Source organism: Labrus mixtus, chromosome 11, assembly GCF_963584025.1.
Source record: "Labrus mixtus chromosome 11, fLabMix1.1, whole genome shotgun sequence".
NCBI lineage: Eukaryota > Metazoa > Chordata > Actinopteri > Labriformes > Labridae > Labrus > Labrus mixtus.
The window spans coordinates 2,419,228-2,434,227 of NC_083622.1; the positions used below are offsets into that span (position 1 = coordinate 2,419,228).

A 15,000-nucleotide genomic window follows, 5' to 3' on the forward strand; every position below is an offset into this window, starting at 1 on the left:
TGTCTTGTCATCAACCAATCACAAGATGAAAGACGAGACATAAATAAGGGATGAATTTGATTGGATCGTTAGCTTTGAGGAAACTTTTTAATCGGGTCAAAAAAAAAATAGAAACCCCCCCGAGTGCAGGATGAGTCATCAGGCATTTGAAACACTTCACAGGAAGAGGAAGATAAAGATATGTGACACTCAGGATGAAGCTTTATTAGCAGAAGGTTAAACATTTAACTCGTGTATAATGTATAACTCATAACAACATGTTATTGATTGTCATAGTACAAACCTTCATGTCTGTGTGGCTCCACCATGACCTTCCTCCCTGCTCCAAAGCCTCCTCTTCCTCCCCTCCCTCCTCTTCCTCCTCTTGGGGCCCCTCTGCCGCCGCCTCCCCTGCCTCTAAATCCTCCTCCATCAGGAGACCGGAATGATCCACCTGAAAGCACAGACACGTTAATAAAAAAAAAAAGGTCCAGGTTATTAAAACAGATGAAATAATCGAACTCCCTCGGGTCTCACCTCTTCCTCCCCTGAATCCTCCTCGTCCTCTATCGCCGAATCCCCCTCTACTTCCTCCTCTGTCGCCGAATCCTCCTCTGCTTCCTCCTCTCCCTCTGTCGCCGAATCCTCCTCTACTTCCTCCACGAGGACTGAACCCTGAAACACAAACACAACTCATCAGTGGGCTGAACACACGCTTCCTCATCTACACTCCTGCACTTTAACTTATGTCATTACTATTTACAACTCTGTTTTTACACATTTACATTTAATCTTCCATATTTAAGACTAGTAATGTTTAGTTAAATCCTGGTTGTATATATTCACATTCTTAGTTTTGATATTTTTAGTGCTTATTTACTTTGTATTTAATATTATATTGTGTTTTTTACTCATATTGTGTGTTTGGACAACCTGCTGCTGTAACGCCACAATTTCCAAGTTTGGGATCAATAAAGTAATTCTATTCTATTATTATTCCTTTTTTATTTAGTAAAGCTAACAGCATTAATAAAAGCTGAACTAATATAATTACGTTCAGCTTTCGGTTTCTGGAATTTCATATATTTAGGGGGCTGCTGGAGGGATTTCACCCAATCTAATGCTGGGTTTTTTAATGCAAAAGAAGTGGGCGGAGCCTGACCCTTGACCCTGAGGAGGGCCGGGTTGGAGGAATGTGTGGATGCTTTAAAAGAGGAAGTTAAATGACTTTGAGGCGGATACGTCTGGCTGTAGATGTATTTGTGGATGATTTTTTTTTTAACAAACGTTTTGCTGTTCGGATTTGTTATTTGTGTCTTTTAATGTATTTTGTATTTGATTGGCCGCTCGTTGTCCGTGTGGAAACTCTGTTAATGTTTTGCTGCCTGTCTTCGCCAGAGACAGTTTTAATCTCAACTAGTTTCTTTCCTGGTTAAATAAAAATGTGTGTGAGGTGGAAGAGTTTATGTCTGCACCGGTTCTATCTAAATCAAATCAATCAGGAGAGCAGAAAAGTTGTTTATAAAATCACTGAGAGACTAATGCACACCAATAAGAATAAAAAATAAATATGTATTAAAAGAAAATAAAATACGACACAAAAGCAACAAGATATTAAAATAAATACATAAGAGAAAAATATTTAAAATTGTCGTAGGATAAAAAAGATAAAACAGTAATGTTAAGATTTGAATTGATATAAAACACTATATAAAAGACTGAATAAATGTGATTTAAGGTTAAGGTCTCCATAAAGGTTTGATGTTCAGTCCACGGGTTAAAAGGTTCATCTAAACTACTTAGTGCGTAATTAAAGTCATTGTTTGTCTACAGAGGAGAAGCCAAACATCCAAACTACGTTCACAGATATGTTTTAACTTTGTGACCAATCAGCATTGAGCATGTCTCAGTACTGGGCGTGAAATGTCTTAAGTCTGAATGTTTCTTTAATTGCATATCTACTAACAGCTATGAATTTATGTATTATTTTATGAAAAGCAATAACCTCGCTCTCCCTGTATCAGCAGATGTATTCCAACTCACACACACTTTGTCGTCTCTGAATTTAAGTTACAGTCTATTTAATAATAACTCTTTCCACAAGTGGAAGTGTACATACCTGGTATTATTCTATTATTGTATTTTTTCTGCCTTTATTTAACTGATGTACACATGTTTTACTTTTATTATTCCTTTTTCCTGTTTTCTTGAGCTGCTGTGATGTAAACTTTCCCCCCATGTGGATCAATAAAGTCTATCCCCCCCACGTAAACCCAAACTATATTTACGACATTTCATCGTGTTTTGATCACATGTGACTGTGTGAAGATCAGATCCACCGACTCCTGTTAAAAAACAACCTCAAAACGAGCTTTAAATCTGCTGTAGTGTGGAAACACACTTTGACCTCACTTAGCGGGGGTAACACATTTCGACGCAACACCTAGCTAACTCCATGCTAACATGCTAACGCTTTATTTTCCAGCATTAGCGTCGCGACGGGAAGCAAAAAAAATAAATAAACAGATGAAGTAAACATCTCCAGGGTGCCAGGTCAAATTAAAAGATAACTTCATGCTTAATTAAGTGTTGATATCCGGAGTTTTTAGAGGACACGTGGTGAGTAAAGATGCTCACAGGAGAAAAAAAAAAGTTCAACACGTGTTTTAGTCTGCACCGCGTGTTGCTGCTCTGTCGGGTTATGTGGCTTTAATATTTATTATGACAGGAACATATTTACATTATATTGCAAGTTAAACACCAGTATTTTTAAAGCAAATTGTGTTAATGTGATGTTTAGCTTTAAAATGTTTAAGTTGATAATGAGGTGATGTGTGCAGCATGGCGGTGTAGGCCAGCATCTTTAACTACACGCAGCATGTTTAAATAAATACATAAACACGTCGTTAAATAAATAATAATAAACTGTAATGTTTACTGTACCTGGTCTCATGTTGTCTGGTGTAAAAGGTTAACTTAAACTGGTGGATCTTCTTCCCCTCGTCTTCTTCTGTGTGTCTCTCCGGGAGGACCGACGCGATGTGAGCGCTACGCACGTGCAGCGGACACTTCTTCTTCGTCTTCTCGAGCCGCTGCAGATTTCACACAGGAGGAGGAAACACCGCCACCTGCTGGAGGGGAGTGTAAACATGCTTTTAAATAGAATAGAATAGATGTTTATTGCCATTTGCACAGGTACAGGACAGTACAGGTACTTTGGATTTTTTTTGTGCGTTTCTCCCCGAGTCAGCTTCTACAAAAAAAGTTAAAATTATATATAAAATAGAATAACATTATAAAGAAAAAAAGAAAAGTACAAAAAATAAATAAGTTGTAGTAACATCAAAGTGATTTAAAATAAACTGTACAGAAGTTATAAACTGTATTAAAGCAAAGATATAATACAAATAAATAACAAAGGGGACCACTGTACAATGAGATGAAAATATAAATATGTTTTCTTGTCTCTAACTTTCTACATCTCTTATTGCACCTGAGGTTATTTAGGTTATAATAAATCGGAATAGGAAATACTTTATTTAATCCCGGGGGGAATTCGGTCGTTACAGTTGCTGTTAAACATAATATAGAAGTAGGAAATATGGAAATAAACAGAAAATAAATGAATAAGCAATAAGTACCTAAGCGTAGAGTTTATCAAATTTAAGAAATTTAGAATAATTTCCAGACAAACACGTGCATTTTTTTAAAATTATAATTATTTTTATTGATATATGTTTATGACAACACAATCCAAACAAATATGAAAACCTGCAACCCAACCCAAGGATATACACCCCCACCCCCACCCCAGAACACACACACACACACACACACACACACACACACACACACAAGCTGTCCACAATAGAAATGTCCACAGATAAAATGTAAAAAATGATAAATCCATACAAATGCTGTCAAGATGAGTCCAAATGTTGCAAGAAGTGACCCCAAGATTCTTCCCATTTATGTCTACATTTTGAATAATTAGTTCGCAATTTCTCCATGTGTAGCCTATCACTGAAACCATGTTCATGCAATCAGTTTCTGAAGCATGGTGGAGTCGGTGTCTTCCAGACTTTTAGAATCTTTTTTTTTGTTGATACCATGTCCATCAAAAGAGCTGTTTGAATATGTGCAGTGTTGAAAGTCACTTATCACAAACCTTTTTTTTTTGGTGTTGTTGAATATTTGAGTTGCCTTTTTCAAATTTAAACCCAATAAAAGACAGGAAACTGTACAGGAATAAAACGGGAACAAATACAAAATATAAAAATAATATACATTATAAAATTAACAACAGAAACAGAGTGGGATTTTCTGGCACAATTTCACCAACTACCAAGGTGCATGAAGAGTAAATGGCTTGAAGAGGTCAAAATGCTCCAGCAACACTTCTAGTATGACGATAAACTTTATTAAAGGTGCACTCTGTAGATTTGGTAATTCAATTTGAAAGTTGGAGGAGTGAAACAATTCTGTGCTTTATTTTCTGAACTAAATACAGAAACTTTATTCAAAGGAAAAATGGGTCCCTGAACAATGATTAGAGCTCAAAAGCTACCAGGAGAGTTACGGTCTCACTGTTGGGGGCCCCCCACCATAACTTCTCACCTAGTATTTTATCTTCAAACAGTGTTACAGGGACCAAATTTTCCTCTGAGGACAGTTTGTATATAGAGTTATGAACATAAACCTGCATAATCTGTAAACTTCTCCAACTTCTTCTATCAAAACTCCAAAGTGCACCTTTAACAAATTAAACCGGCGCGTTTCGGCTTGTGGCCTTCATCAGGATCATCTCATCAAAATTAACAACAGACAATAAAAAGACAAATGTGTTACAAAAAGAAACAACAAAACGAGACAATGAGAGACATATTTCAGTTTCTCACCTCAATACATCCCCGGTGTATACATTTACACATCTTAGTATGTATGGACTATCATGGGGGGTGGGAGGTTTTTACAAAAAACATATTTTGTAATGTTTTACTCGGATTCCTCAGGTGATAAGTTATTTTATCTATTATAAATGTTTTTGTTTTTTTACTGTAATTTCCTTTCATACAACAATGATACTGTTTATAGTATTTATATGGCAAGCCGTTCAGGAAATTAATATATTGAATGAAACTTTGAATATATTGAATAAAGTCTGAACATATGGAATTAAACTTCCATATGTTCAGACTTTATTCAATATTGAACGGCTTGCCATATATTTACGTGCTTAGATATAAAACATGTAATACATGTAGAGTTACGTGCTTAGATATAAAACATGTTTATGTTGTTGCAGCAGCGCCCTCTAGCGTCGCAGTCTGATGACGGAAGTAGCCGGTGTGTCACTGACACGTCACTGAGGTCAGACGGCAGGAAAGATGGCGAGTACCTATGAGAGTTTCAACTTGTAAGTGTCCTGAAATCTTTTACTTATAATAACATTACGTTGTTTTTAACTCGTGTTTACAGTGAAGTGAGTGTGTGCGAGGACCTCATGCTAACAATGCTAACGTTTAAAAAACTAATAACGCTGTGAGAGCTGCATCGTGTCACGGTAACCAAAGCTAACGTTACACCTGACCACGGTAACCGAAGCTAACGTTACACCTGACCACGGTAACCGAAGCTGACGTTACACCTGACCACGGTAACCAAAGCTAACGTTACACCTGACCACGGTAACCAAAGCTAACGTTACACCTGACCACGGTAACCAACGCTAACGTTACACCTGACCACGGTAACCAAAGCTAACGTTACACCTGACCACGGTAACCAACGCTAACGTTACACCTCACCACGGTAACCGAAGCTGACGTTACACCTCACCACGGTAACCAAAGCTAACATTACACCTGACCACGGTAACCGAAGCTAACGTTACACCTCACCACGGTAACCAAAGCTAACATTACACCTGACCACGGTAACCAACGCTAACGTTACACCTCACTACGGTAACCGAAGCTGACTTTACACCTCACCACGGTAACCAAAGCTGACGTTACACCGCACCACGGTAACCAAAGCTGACGTTACACCGCACCACGGTAACCAAAGCTGACGTACACCTCACCACGGTAACCACAGTAACCAAAGCTGACGTTACACCTCACCACGGTAACCAACGCTAACGTTACACCTCACCACGGTAACCGAAGCTGACGTTACACCTCACCACGGTAACCAAAGCTAACATTACACCTGACCACGGTAACCAACGCTAACGTTACACCTCACTACGGTAACCGAAGCTGACTTTACACCTCACCACGGTAACCAAAGCTGACGTTACACCGCACCACGGTAACCAAAGCTGACGTTACACCGCACCACGGTAACCAAAGCTGACGTACACCTCACCACGGTAACCACAGTAACCAAAGCTGACATTACACCTCACCACGGTAACCAAAGCTGACTTTACACCTCACCACGGTAACCACGGTAACCAAAGCTGACGTTACACCTCACCACGGTAACCAAAGCTAACGTTACACCTCATCACGGTAACCAAAGCTGACTTTACACCTCACCACGGTAACCACGGTAACCAAAGCTGACATTACACCTCACCACGGTAACCAACGCTAACGTTACACCGCACCACGGTAACCAAAGCTGATGTTACACCGCACCACAGTAACCAAAGCTGACGTTACACCGCACCACGGTAACCAACGCTGACGTTACACCTCACCACGGTAACCAAAGCTGACGTTACACCACACCACGGTAACCAAAGCTGACGTTACACCTCACCATGGTAACCAACGCTGACGTTACACCACACCACGGTAACCAAAGCTGACGTTACACCTCACCACGGTAACCGAAGCTAACGTTACACCTCACCACGGTAACCGAAGCTGACGTTACACCGCACCACGGTAACCACGGTAACCAAAGCTGACGTTACACCTCACCACGGTAACCAAAGCTAACGTTACACCTCACCACGGTAACCGAAGCTAACGTTACACCTCACCACGGTAACCAACGCTAATGTTACACCTCACCACGGTAACCAACGCTGACGTTACACCGCACCACGGTAACCACGGTAACCAAAGCTGACGTTACACCGCACCACGGTAACCAAAGCTGACGTTACACCGCACCACGGTAACCAAAGCTGACGTTACACCTCACCACGGTAACCAACGCTGACGTTACACCGCACCACGGTAACCACGGTAACCAAAGCTGACGTTACACCTCACCACGGTAACCGAAGCTAACGTTACACCTCACCACGGTAACCGAAGCTGACGTTACACCGCACCACGGTAACCACGGTAACCAAAGCTGACGTTACACCTCACCACGGTAACCAAAGCTAACGTGACACCTCACCACGGTAACCGAAGCTAACGTTACACCTCACCACGGTAACCAACGCTAACGTGACACCTCACCACGGTAACCAAAGCTAACGTGACACCTCACCACGGTAACCGAAGCTAACGTTACACCTCATCACGGTAACCAAAGCTGACGTTACACCTGACCACGGTAACCACGGTAACCAAAGCTGACGTTACACCTCACCACGGTAACCAAAGCTGACGTTACACCTCACCACAGTAACCAAAGCTAACGTTACACCTCACCACGGGCTCAGTCGGTGTTAGTCGTGATTCAGTGAATATTTTCAGGTTTCACTGTGTGTGTTCTGAGTGGAGCTGCATGTAAAGAATTTAAACTGATGTCGCCATTTTTTTTTTTTTTTTAAACTGACATTATGGTTGTTAATATATTTTAGATTTTAAGACATTTAAACTTTGAACAATCGATGCCTGCAGCAACAACAGGAGTCTTTGCACCTGATGTGATTCATTTCACTGTTTTTAATCACAAAGAATTACAACAGAATGTGTTTATGCAATTTAGACAATGACACCTCCTCTCTGCCTGTAAACTGCATTTACTCAACGTTTGCATCTTTTTTCATATTCAATTTGTGCAGAGAAGTACACGCAGATGATGCACACACATCAACCTAACTACAAACAATCAATACAGACAAAATAAGAAGGCTATACGATGAATAAACAGTGCAAAAGATCAGGAGTGGGAGATTAATCGAGCTTGTTTCTGAAGGAATGAAGCCGGGTGAAATCTGTGTTTGCGTTAGGTTTGTTTGTCTTTGTCGGTAAGAAAGTATTTAAAAAGTAGGGACCAGACTCTGCCCCCCGCTTTGCCCCCGCTTTTGCATCTTTGTGAGACGCCAAAAGGACTTGAGAAACATTTGAATTTGCCGACCTGTGAGTTTTGAATGGCAGCTCTTGTTTAAAAAGTGTGACTGAAGATCTGTAGTTTTTCACAGCTTGCAAAGTGTTGAAGCATTTTTGACACCGTCTCTCACTCTCTCTCTCTCGTCTTGGTCTCTGCAGGCGCACCACACCTGAGAAGTTCTACATCGAGGCTTGTGATGACGGCTGTGAGGACGTCCTGGCCATCGACAGAGTGTCCACTGAGATGATACTCACAGGTAAAACTCAGGACAGGTGCACAGCGATGGACTCAGAGAGTGCTTCATGCTCATCACATGTATTTCTAACCGGAGCTGATGCACAAATTCGATGTCTTCACCTGCTTCATGTGTCACCTCTTTGTTCTGTTTCTGTAAAGTTTTGTGTCTCGCCTCGTCCTGCAGCATCTCTCAGAGGACGCCTGGACCGTTTTAAAACGCTCCTCATCCTTCAGTTCACTCGCTGTGTGTCTGAATGTGAGGAAGGGGGGGGGGGGTGTTACAGTGAACACACAGGACAGGAAATGGTCAGATCTGCTAATTATCTCTCTCCTCTCTCCGGGCCGTCTGTTTCCAGGACAGAGAGCACGAGTCTCATTACCTCGGAGGAAACGTTCATAACACCATGTCAGATATTTTTATCCCTAAAACAGAGATACTCCACCTCGGGTTTGCTAGATAATTCACGGGCATCCCCAGAGAGTCGTGGAAAGAAAATAAAAGTGACATATTAACAATTAAATAACAGATTTTTTATGGGGGGGGGGGGGTCTGTTTACATTACAGCGCCTGTACCAGTGATGTCATCAGTCTCATAGTTCTTTTAAGAGGCCGGCCGTGTGCTGATAGTCCCACAGGCTGCACGTTCCTGTCTTTAATCTGTTATTAACATTTCTTGGCTTTTTAAAGAATCTACTCCAGAAAGGGGCAAAGAGGTGTGTGACCAACTTACACGTCAATAAAACAAACATCATCCCTCTTCAGTTAACAGGAAGTTATGACAAACTTTTACAGGGCTGATGTCGAGGGGGGTTGGGATTTTCAAAACGATCTTATTTCAATTCAAATAACTTTATTTATCTGTTAGGAACTTCATTTGTGTAAAAGAGCATCAGTGCGCATACAACAGAAACACACACATACAAGTGGCTCTGTTAAAAGCATGATAAATAGGTCATAAATAATTGTTATAAGCGGTTAAAAGAGTGGTGTTAAAATAGATCATTTGTTTATGAGCCTGATGGATGTGGGAGCAAAGCTTGACATGGCTCGATTAGTCCGGAAAGTGAGAGATCTGTATCTGTGGCCTGAGGGGAGACGGTTGTAGAGATGGCAGAGTGTGTGTGTTTACATTTCAAAACTGTACGGCTCTTAATTTATATTCAGCTGCGAAAAACATCTGATGCAAAGAGAAGAGGGTAGAAGAAGAAGGGACAGAGAGATCTCACTGGAAGACATATCTCCTGGATCTGGATGTTATTGATTACTGAAACCATGAAGCCTCTTAAAACACAAACACTGAAGCTCTTATTATTGATGGTAAAGAGTATGACACTATCCTGAACCCTGCTACGTGCTGCAGATAAAATAAAGCATGCTCAAAGTGAGAGAGTCTGAGTCTACAGCTGGAAGTCCGTCAGTGAGTACACATGACAGACGTCTGCTGTTTTGAACGTATTTAAACCAAGAAAATCAAAAAGCATGCACGTCTGAATCGTTGAGTACCGGGTCCATCCATCCATCCATCTTCTTCCGCTTATCCGAGGTCAGCAAGCGCCGTGAGTCAACCCAGACTTCCTTCTCACCAGCAACGTTTTCCAGCTCCTCCTGGCGGTCCCAGCACAGACGGGATGTATAAACACTGGGTGCTGGACGAAAAATATACACAAGGCAAAAGGACGACTAAATCCGCACACCCCAATTCACATTTCAACAACAAGGCAATTCAAAGAGCTTCATGTTTAAAGTCAGCTTCAATGCATAGATTTCATAACACCACCTCAGAGTTTGCCGGGGAGCAGATTATTCTTAAAATCCTCCCTGGTTGCAGCTCTGGTTCAGATGATTCTACAATTCACTTAGCAGACTCTTTTATCCAAAGTGACGTACATCAGAGTAAGAACAACACAAGCAAGGATCTAGAAAAAAGGGAACAATGTCAGTAAGAGCAAACGATCAGCTTTGAGTCCGATTGGACACACAGGTGCTGACAGGAAGTGACCAGAGGCAAAGCACAACATTGAGGGCAGTTCTTGAGAGCTCTAATCAGTATAGAAACCATCTTATAAGTCGACGTTATCAAACAAAAACCATCGTCATTACCATCATCATCATCAATAATATGGAGACCATCATCATTAAGTTAGTAGGTATTCATGAAAGAGCTGGGTCTTTAGCTTTTTCTTAAAGGTGCAGAGGGACTCTGCAGATCACATGGAGTTTGGAAGTTCATTCTGTCTCTCTAACATTTTGGTCTTCTTCCTCAGTGAGGAGGGACGTCCCCGCCTCTGCCGACAGCCGGCCGATAAGTGGCCTCATGGGGACGATCCGCCTGGTGGCAGGTTAGTTGTACTGCATGGTGATGTTTCCAGGTGAAGATTCCTGTCTGTTTGTTTCTCTTTTTGAAGCAGCTGTTCTCTGCGTCAGGTATGTACCTGGTGGTCATCACAAAGAAGAAGAAGGTGGGAGACCTGCTGGGACACGCTGTGTGGAAAGCTCTGGAGTTTGACATCATCTCGTACAAGAAGACAATATTACACCTGACGGACAACCAGGTAAGAGCTGAGCTTTGTTTGTTTTATGATTCTTGGGGCGATGAGATACTTAAACTCCTACTCAAAGTCAGGTTGGGCAATTAATAAATTATTAATCAAAACTGAAATTCAGAATTATTTTTTTGATTATTTTCAGGGCAGTCACATGACGACACGTCCAATCAGAGACATGGAGTAATGTCCGTCGTTTGGACACATTTTGTCTTTAGGGAAGATGACACAGAACAAAAAAAAAGTCAAATTTAAACACTGCAGAAAAACTGTTTACAAGAAATGCAAGTTATTAATTTTCTACTGTTTTAGAGAAGTTAATTTTTTACTTTAAAACTAAAATGTTTTAAAGTAATAAATAACCACAAAATAGTTCCTCAGATATTCACTCTGTTATTAGAAAACAGATCCCAGCTTTAATAGATGAGTGTATTTACAGTAGAGACCTCATCAGTGAACTATGAGGGCAAAAAACAAAAACAAAATAATCCTTCATTAATCGTAATCGAGGTCAAATGTTCAATTAATCGTGATGTTGATTTGAGGTCAAATCGCCCAGCTCTATGTTGCACCCTTGAAATGAACCGGTCAGAACTCGTCCATCTTCACTTTTAGCAACTTTTATTAAAGAAATGCCCACACACACCTCAGCCTACACACACCTCTGTGTCTTCTTCACTGAGCCTCTCTTAAAGGGCCAGCGTCTTAATCTTAAAAAGGTAGATAAAACACACAGTATTTACTGTTTACTCTTAGAAATATAAATTAACTTAAATACTTCTGGAAATTAAATTAGTTTAACTAGACACACTGATATAACAAAATGACAGAAAAAAATATTTTACCTACCTCACAGGTCTCTTCTGAGTCCATCCATCAACTAGAAACAGTTTTTTTTTTAACAGGCTTTGAAGGAAACGCATCTAAATAAAATCTTTTTTCTTCTTTGTTACCTGCAGAGGGGACGTTTGTCGTAAAGCCAGCAGCAGGCGATTTAAAAAAACCTGCAGAAAAGGACACGAACAGATCCATTAAAATGACGTTAATCACAAATACAATGTGTGTGTTCAGATGCATCTCAAAGAAGAAATAACAAAGACATCCTCGCACAGAGAATCAGAGGAGTGTTTGACTTTCTGAACTTTAAGATATTCTATAAAAGCCGTTCGGTTCAGAGAATAATGACGTCTTTACAGTCGGAGGACGTGAGGGATTCAAACAGCAGGTAGATCTAATGTGTCTCTTTGTGTGTTTATGTTTTCAGATGCAGGACAACAAGACGTTCCTGTCCATGATCAACCACGTGCTGCACACCGACGGCTTCTACTTCGCGACAGACTACGACCTGACGCACACTCTGCAGCGACTCGCCAACACCAGCCCCGAGTTCCAGGAGATGAGCCTCCTGGAGAGGGTGGGTTCATGATCACATACAGCATGTTTCAGCATGTTATACTGGGATTTTACTCCCACCAGTATTTAGGACGCTACCCACTTCAGAGAAGATGAAATAGGTTTAAAAAGTGTGTCTCTTACACTGAATTTATATTATATATTTATTTTCAATCCAGAATATTACAGTTCAGTTCATACAAACACTCTGAGAGTTATTTTTCCTGTTGTGTGTTTTTTGTTTTTATTCTTGTTGTCTGGAGTTTTTCCGGCATGTTTTTCTCGCCCTGAGTCCTGAGTGACCGTGTTCTCGTCTTTGTACTAACCTGTGCCCTCTGTTCTCGTCTGCAGGCGGATCAGCGTTTTGTGTGGAACGGTCACCTGTTGAGAGAGTTCATGACTCAGCCCGAGGTCAGACTGCGTCCCTGCTCTCTTCCTTTCATTTTGACCTCTCACTCTGGGTTGTTTTTCCTTGAAATGTTCTCAGTGAAATGAGCAGCGAGTCGTAGTTTTCTATATATTTGGAGTCTAAATTACTGATGTATACATAAAGTGTTGAGTATTATCATCCTTTACATGTTCTTCTTCTGCTCTCCTCTTACAGCTACACAAGTTTGTGTTCCCTGTTATCCACGGCTGTATCCTTTACCTGCTGGTCAGCGTATTCCCTCTCCATCAGAGGTCAAACAATCGATCTGTGCTGTGTTTTATTGATGCAGTCTAATGCAGGTCACGCTGCCTGTACTTCAGTTTTCTTGTCTTGTAGATGTCAGGCTCGCTCCTCTTTATCACTCTTATATGTGACGTTCATGTGAAGTTGGTTTCCTGAACACACCTGTCCATCAGTCATCGCTCTGAGGTCGAGCTGCATCAACGGGAAAGTGTTTGAGTGGAGCATCATCTCCAGGAGGAGCTGCTTCAGAGCCGGAGTGCGATACTACGTCAGAGGTAACGAGCTCCTCTGAGCCTGAGGGAAGCTTCTCAGACACATCTCCATTTTTTAAAATATATTTATGTACGTGTATAAGCGGCTCATCTATTAGTGCTGCTGTGGGTTGTGAACGAGGGAAGCTGGCTCCCATGTGAGATCCTCTTCTTTATTTCCCTTTTTGTTGTTATTTAAATCTTTTCTTCAAACCGCTCGGCCACAGCCACACCTAGCGCTCTGTGGTACAACGTTCATGTTTTTATACATCATTTTAAACATCATGTAAAATAGTGTTCTTCTGGGAATCATTCAGTTAAGTATATTAAGAATAACTTCAGTGAAACAAATGCACACATATCAATAATAACGGGTAAAAACATTGTTAAATTCTGCCGATTTAGAAAGCCCAAATGGAACCAAAGAAAGAGCCGTTTGCGGCGGTGAGCCAAATGATCCGGATCACTAATCAGACCCAGAATTTTGCATTCAGGACTTTCTTCCTGCTGTACCAAACTTGAACTGAAATCTGACTTCTGTGTAGGTTTACTCCCCCTAGTGGACGTGAAGAAGAAGAACTTTACTGTTTCTGAATCAGGACTTTGAAGCCGTCACATCTGGTCTCTAACAGAAGTGTCTCACGTGTCTGTGTGCAGGTATTGATACTGAGGGTCATGCCGCTAACTACGTGGAAACAGAGCAGGTGGTGCAGTTCAACAGCGCCAAGGCCTCGTATGTTCAGGTGAGACAAAACACCGGAGAGGCTGCAGGAGTCTCAGGTTGTTCATGAGAACGCTCTGTGATATGACATCACGACGAGGTTGATGAAAGTCGTCCTTTCTCCTCCACAGACCAGAGGCTCCATCCCCTTCTTCTGGTCCCAGAGACCAAACCTCAAGTACAAACCAAAACCACAGATCAGCAAAACTGTCAACCATGTGAGTTCACTCCACACACACGTCGCTCTTCAGTTAGTATTACAAACAGCTTCCATCCATACACCGTTATCTGAACTGCCTATTCGGGGTCGTGTGGGGGGGCTGGAGTCGATCCCAGCTCTCATTGGGCGAGAGGCGGGGTTACACCCAGGACTGGTCATCAGCCAATCACAGAGACAGACAACCAGCCACACTCACATTCACACCTACGGGGAATCTAGAGTCAGCAGTTAACCTAACGAGCACGTGTTTGGACTGTGGGAGGAATGGTGCGTTCATGTGGTGTCGCACATGAACATCTGCTCAAAGTTGGAACAACAACTCGGAAACATCGGGACGTCAACAGTCGTCATCAAATCACAGAAACAGCGGGCAAAAGATGCTTTGTAAATGTTAAGATACTTTACATGAATTCACGTATTGCACATTAACTTTTTGCTAGAATTTAACTCTGACTCCAACCTCCATATATGGGGCACGACCGAACCGCTAGGCCATCTGCGCCCAAGTTTGTGTTATGTTTGAAGATTCATTAAACCCATTAAATGTTTAAATTTACTCCCGTTGTTTTGAGCTTCACACGAGTTCTCACAGCTTCTCTGTTCCTCTGAGATCGTGTTTGATTCCCTCTATTAAAAAAAACCTTTTGGTGTCGTTTGGAAACTGTTTAGTTTGAACTCTGCACAGGAAGTGAAACATTTTTAAGAGCGTGTGTGTCTCATTATTTCTCCTCCATGT

At 41.5% G+C, this 15,000-nt stretch overlaps 2 protein-coding genes across 3 annotated transcripts in view; one reads left to right on the forward strand and one right to left on the reverse strand.

Moving 5' to 3' along the window:
* Positions 1–3,077, reverse strand: part of fbl (fibrillarin) — a 10,175-nt gene extending 7,098 nt beyond the window's left edge. The window contains exons 1-3 of the mRNA XM_061049566.1: positions 2,923–3,077; positions 517–654; positions 284–433 (exon numbers count right to left, since the gene is read on the reverse strand). Coding sequence (XP_060905549.1) covers positions 284–433; positions 517–654; positions 2,923–2,932 — 298 coding nt within the window. The 5' untranslated portion in view covers positions 2,933–3,077. The remainder of the gene's footprint in view (positions 1–283; positions 434–516; positions 655–2,922) is intronic.
* A 2,244-nt stretch (positions 3,078–5,321) lies between these two features.
* The window catches only part of LOC132983291 (phosphatidylinositol-3-phosphatase SAC1-B), a 17,702-nt gene continuing 8,023 nt past the window's right edge, over positions 5,322–15,000 (forward strand). For both annotated transcript variants that reach the window (XR_009674827.1, XM_061049553.1), the window contains exons 1-10: positions 5,322–5,395; positions 8,385–8,482; positions 10,729–10,803; positions 10,889–11,016; positions 12,272–12,421; positions 12,751–12,810; positions 13,004–13,037; positions 13,246–13,347; positions 13,981–14,066; positions 14,176–14,262. Coding sequence is in view for 1 of the 2 variants with exons in the window: in XM_061049553.1 (XP_060905536.1) it covers positions 5,367–5,395; positions 8,385–8,482; positions 10,729–10,803; positions 10,889–11,016; positions 12,272–12,421; positions 12,751–12,810; positions 13,004–13,037; positions 13,246–13,347; positions 13,981–14,066; positions 14,176–14,262 (849 nt within the window). In the remaining variant the exon portion in view is untranslated. The remainder of the gene's footprint in view (positions 5,396–8,384; positions 8,483–10,728; positions 10,804–10,888; positions 11,017–12,271; positions 12,422–12,750; positions 12,811–13,003; positions 13,038–13,245; positions 13,348–13,980; positions 14,067–14,175; positions 14,263–15,000) is intronic.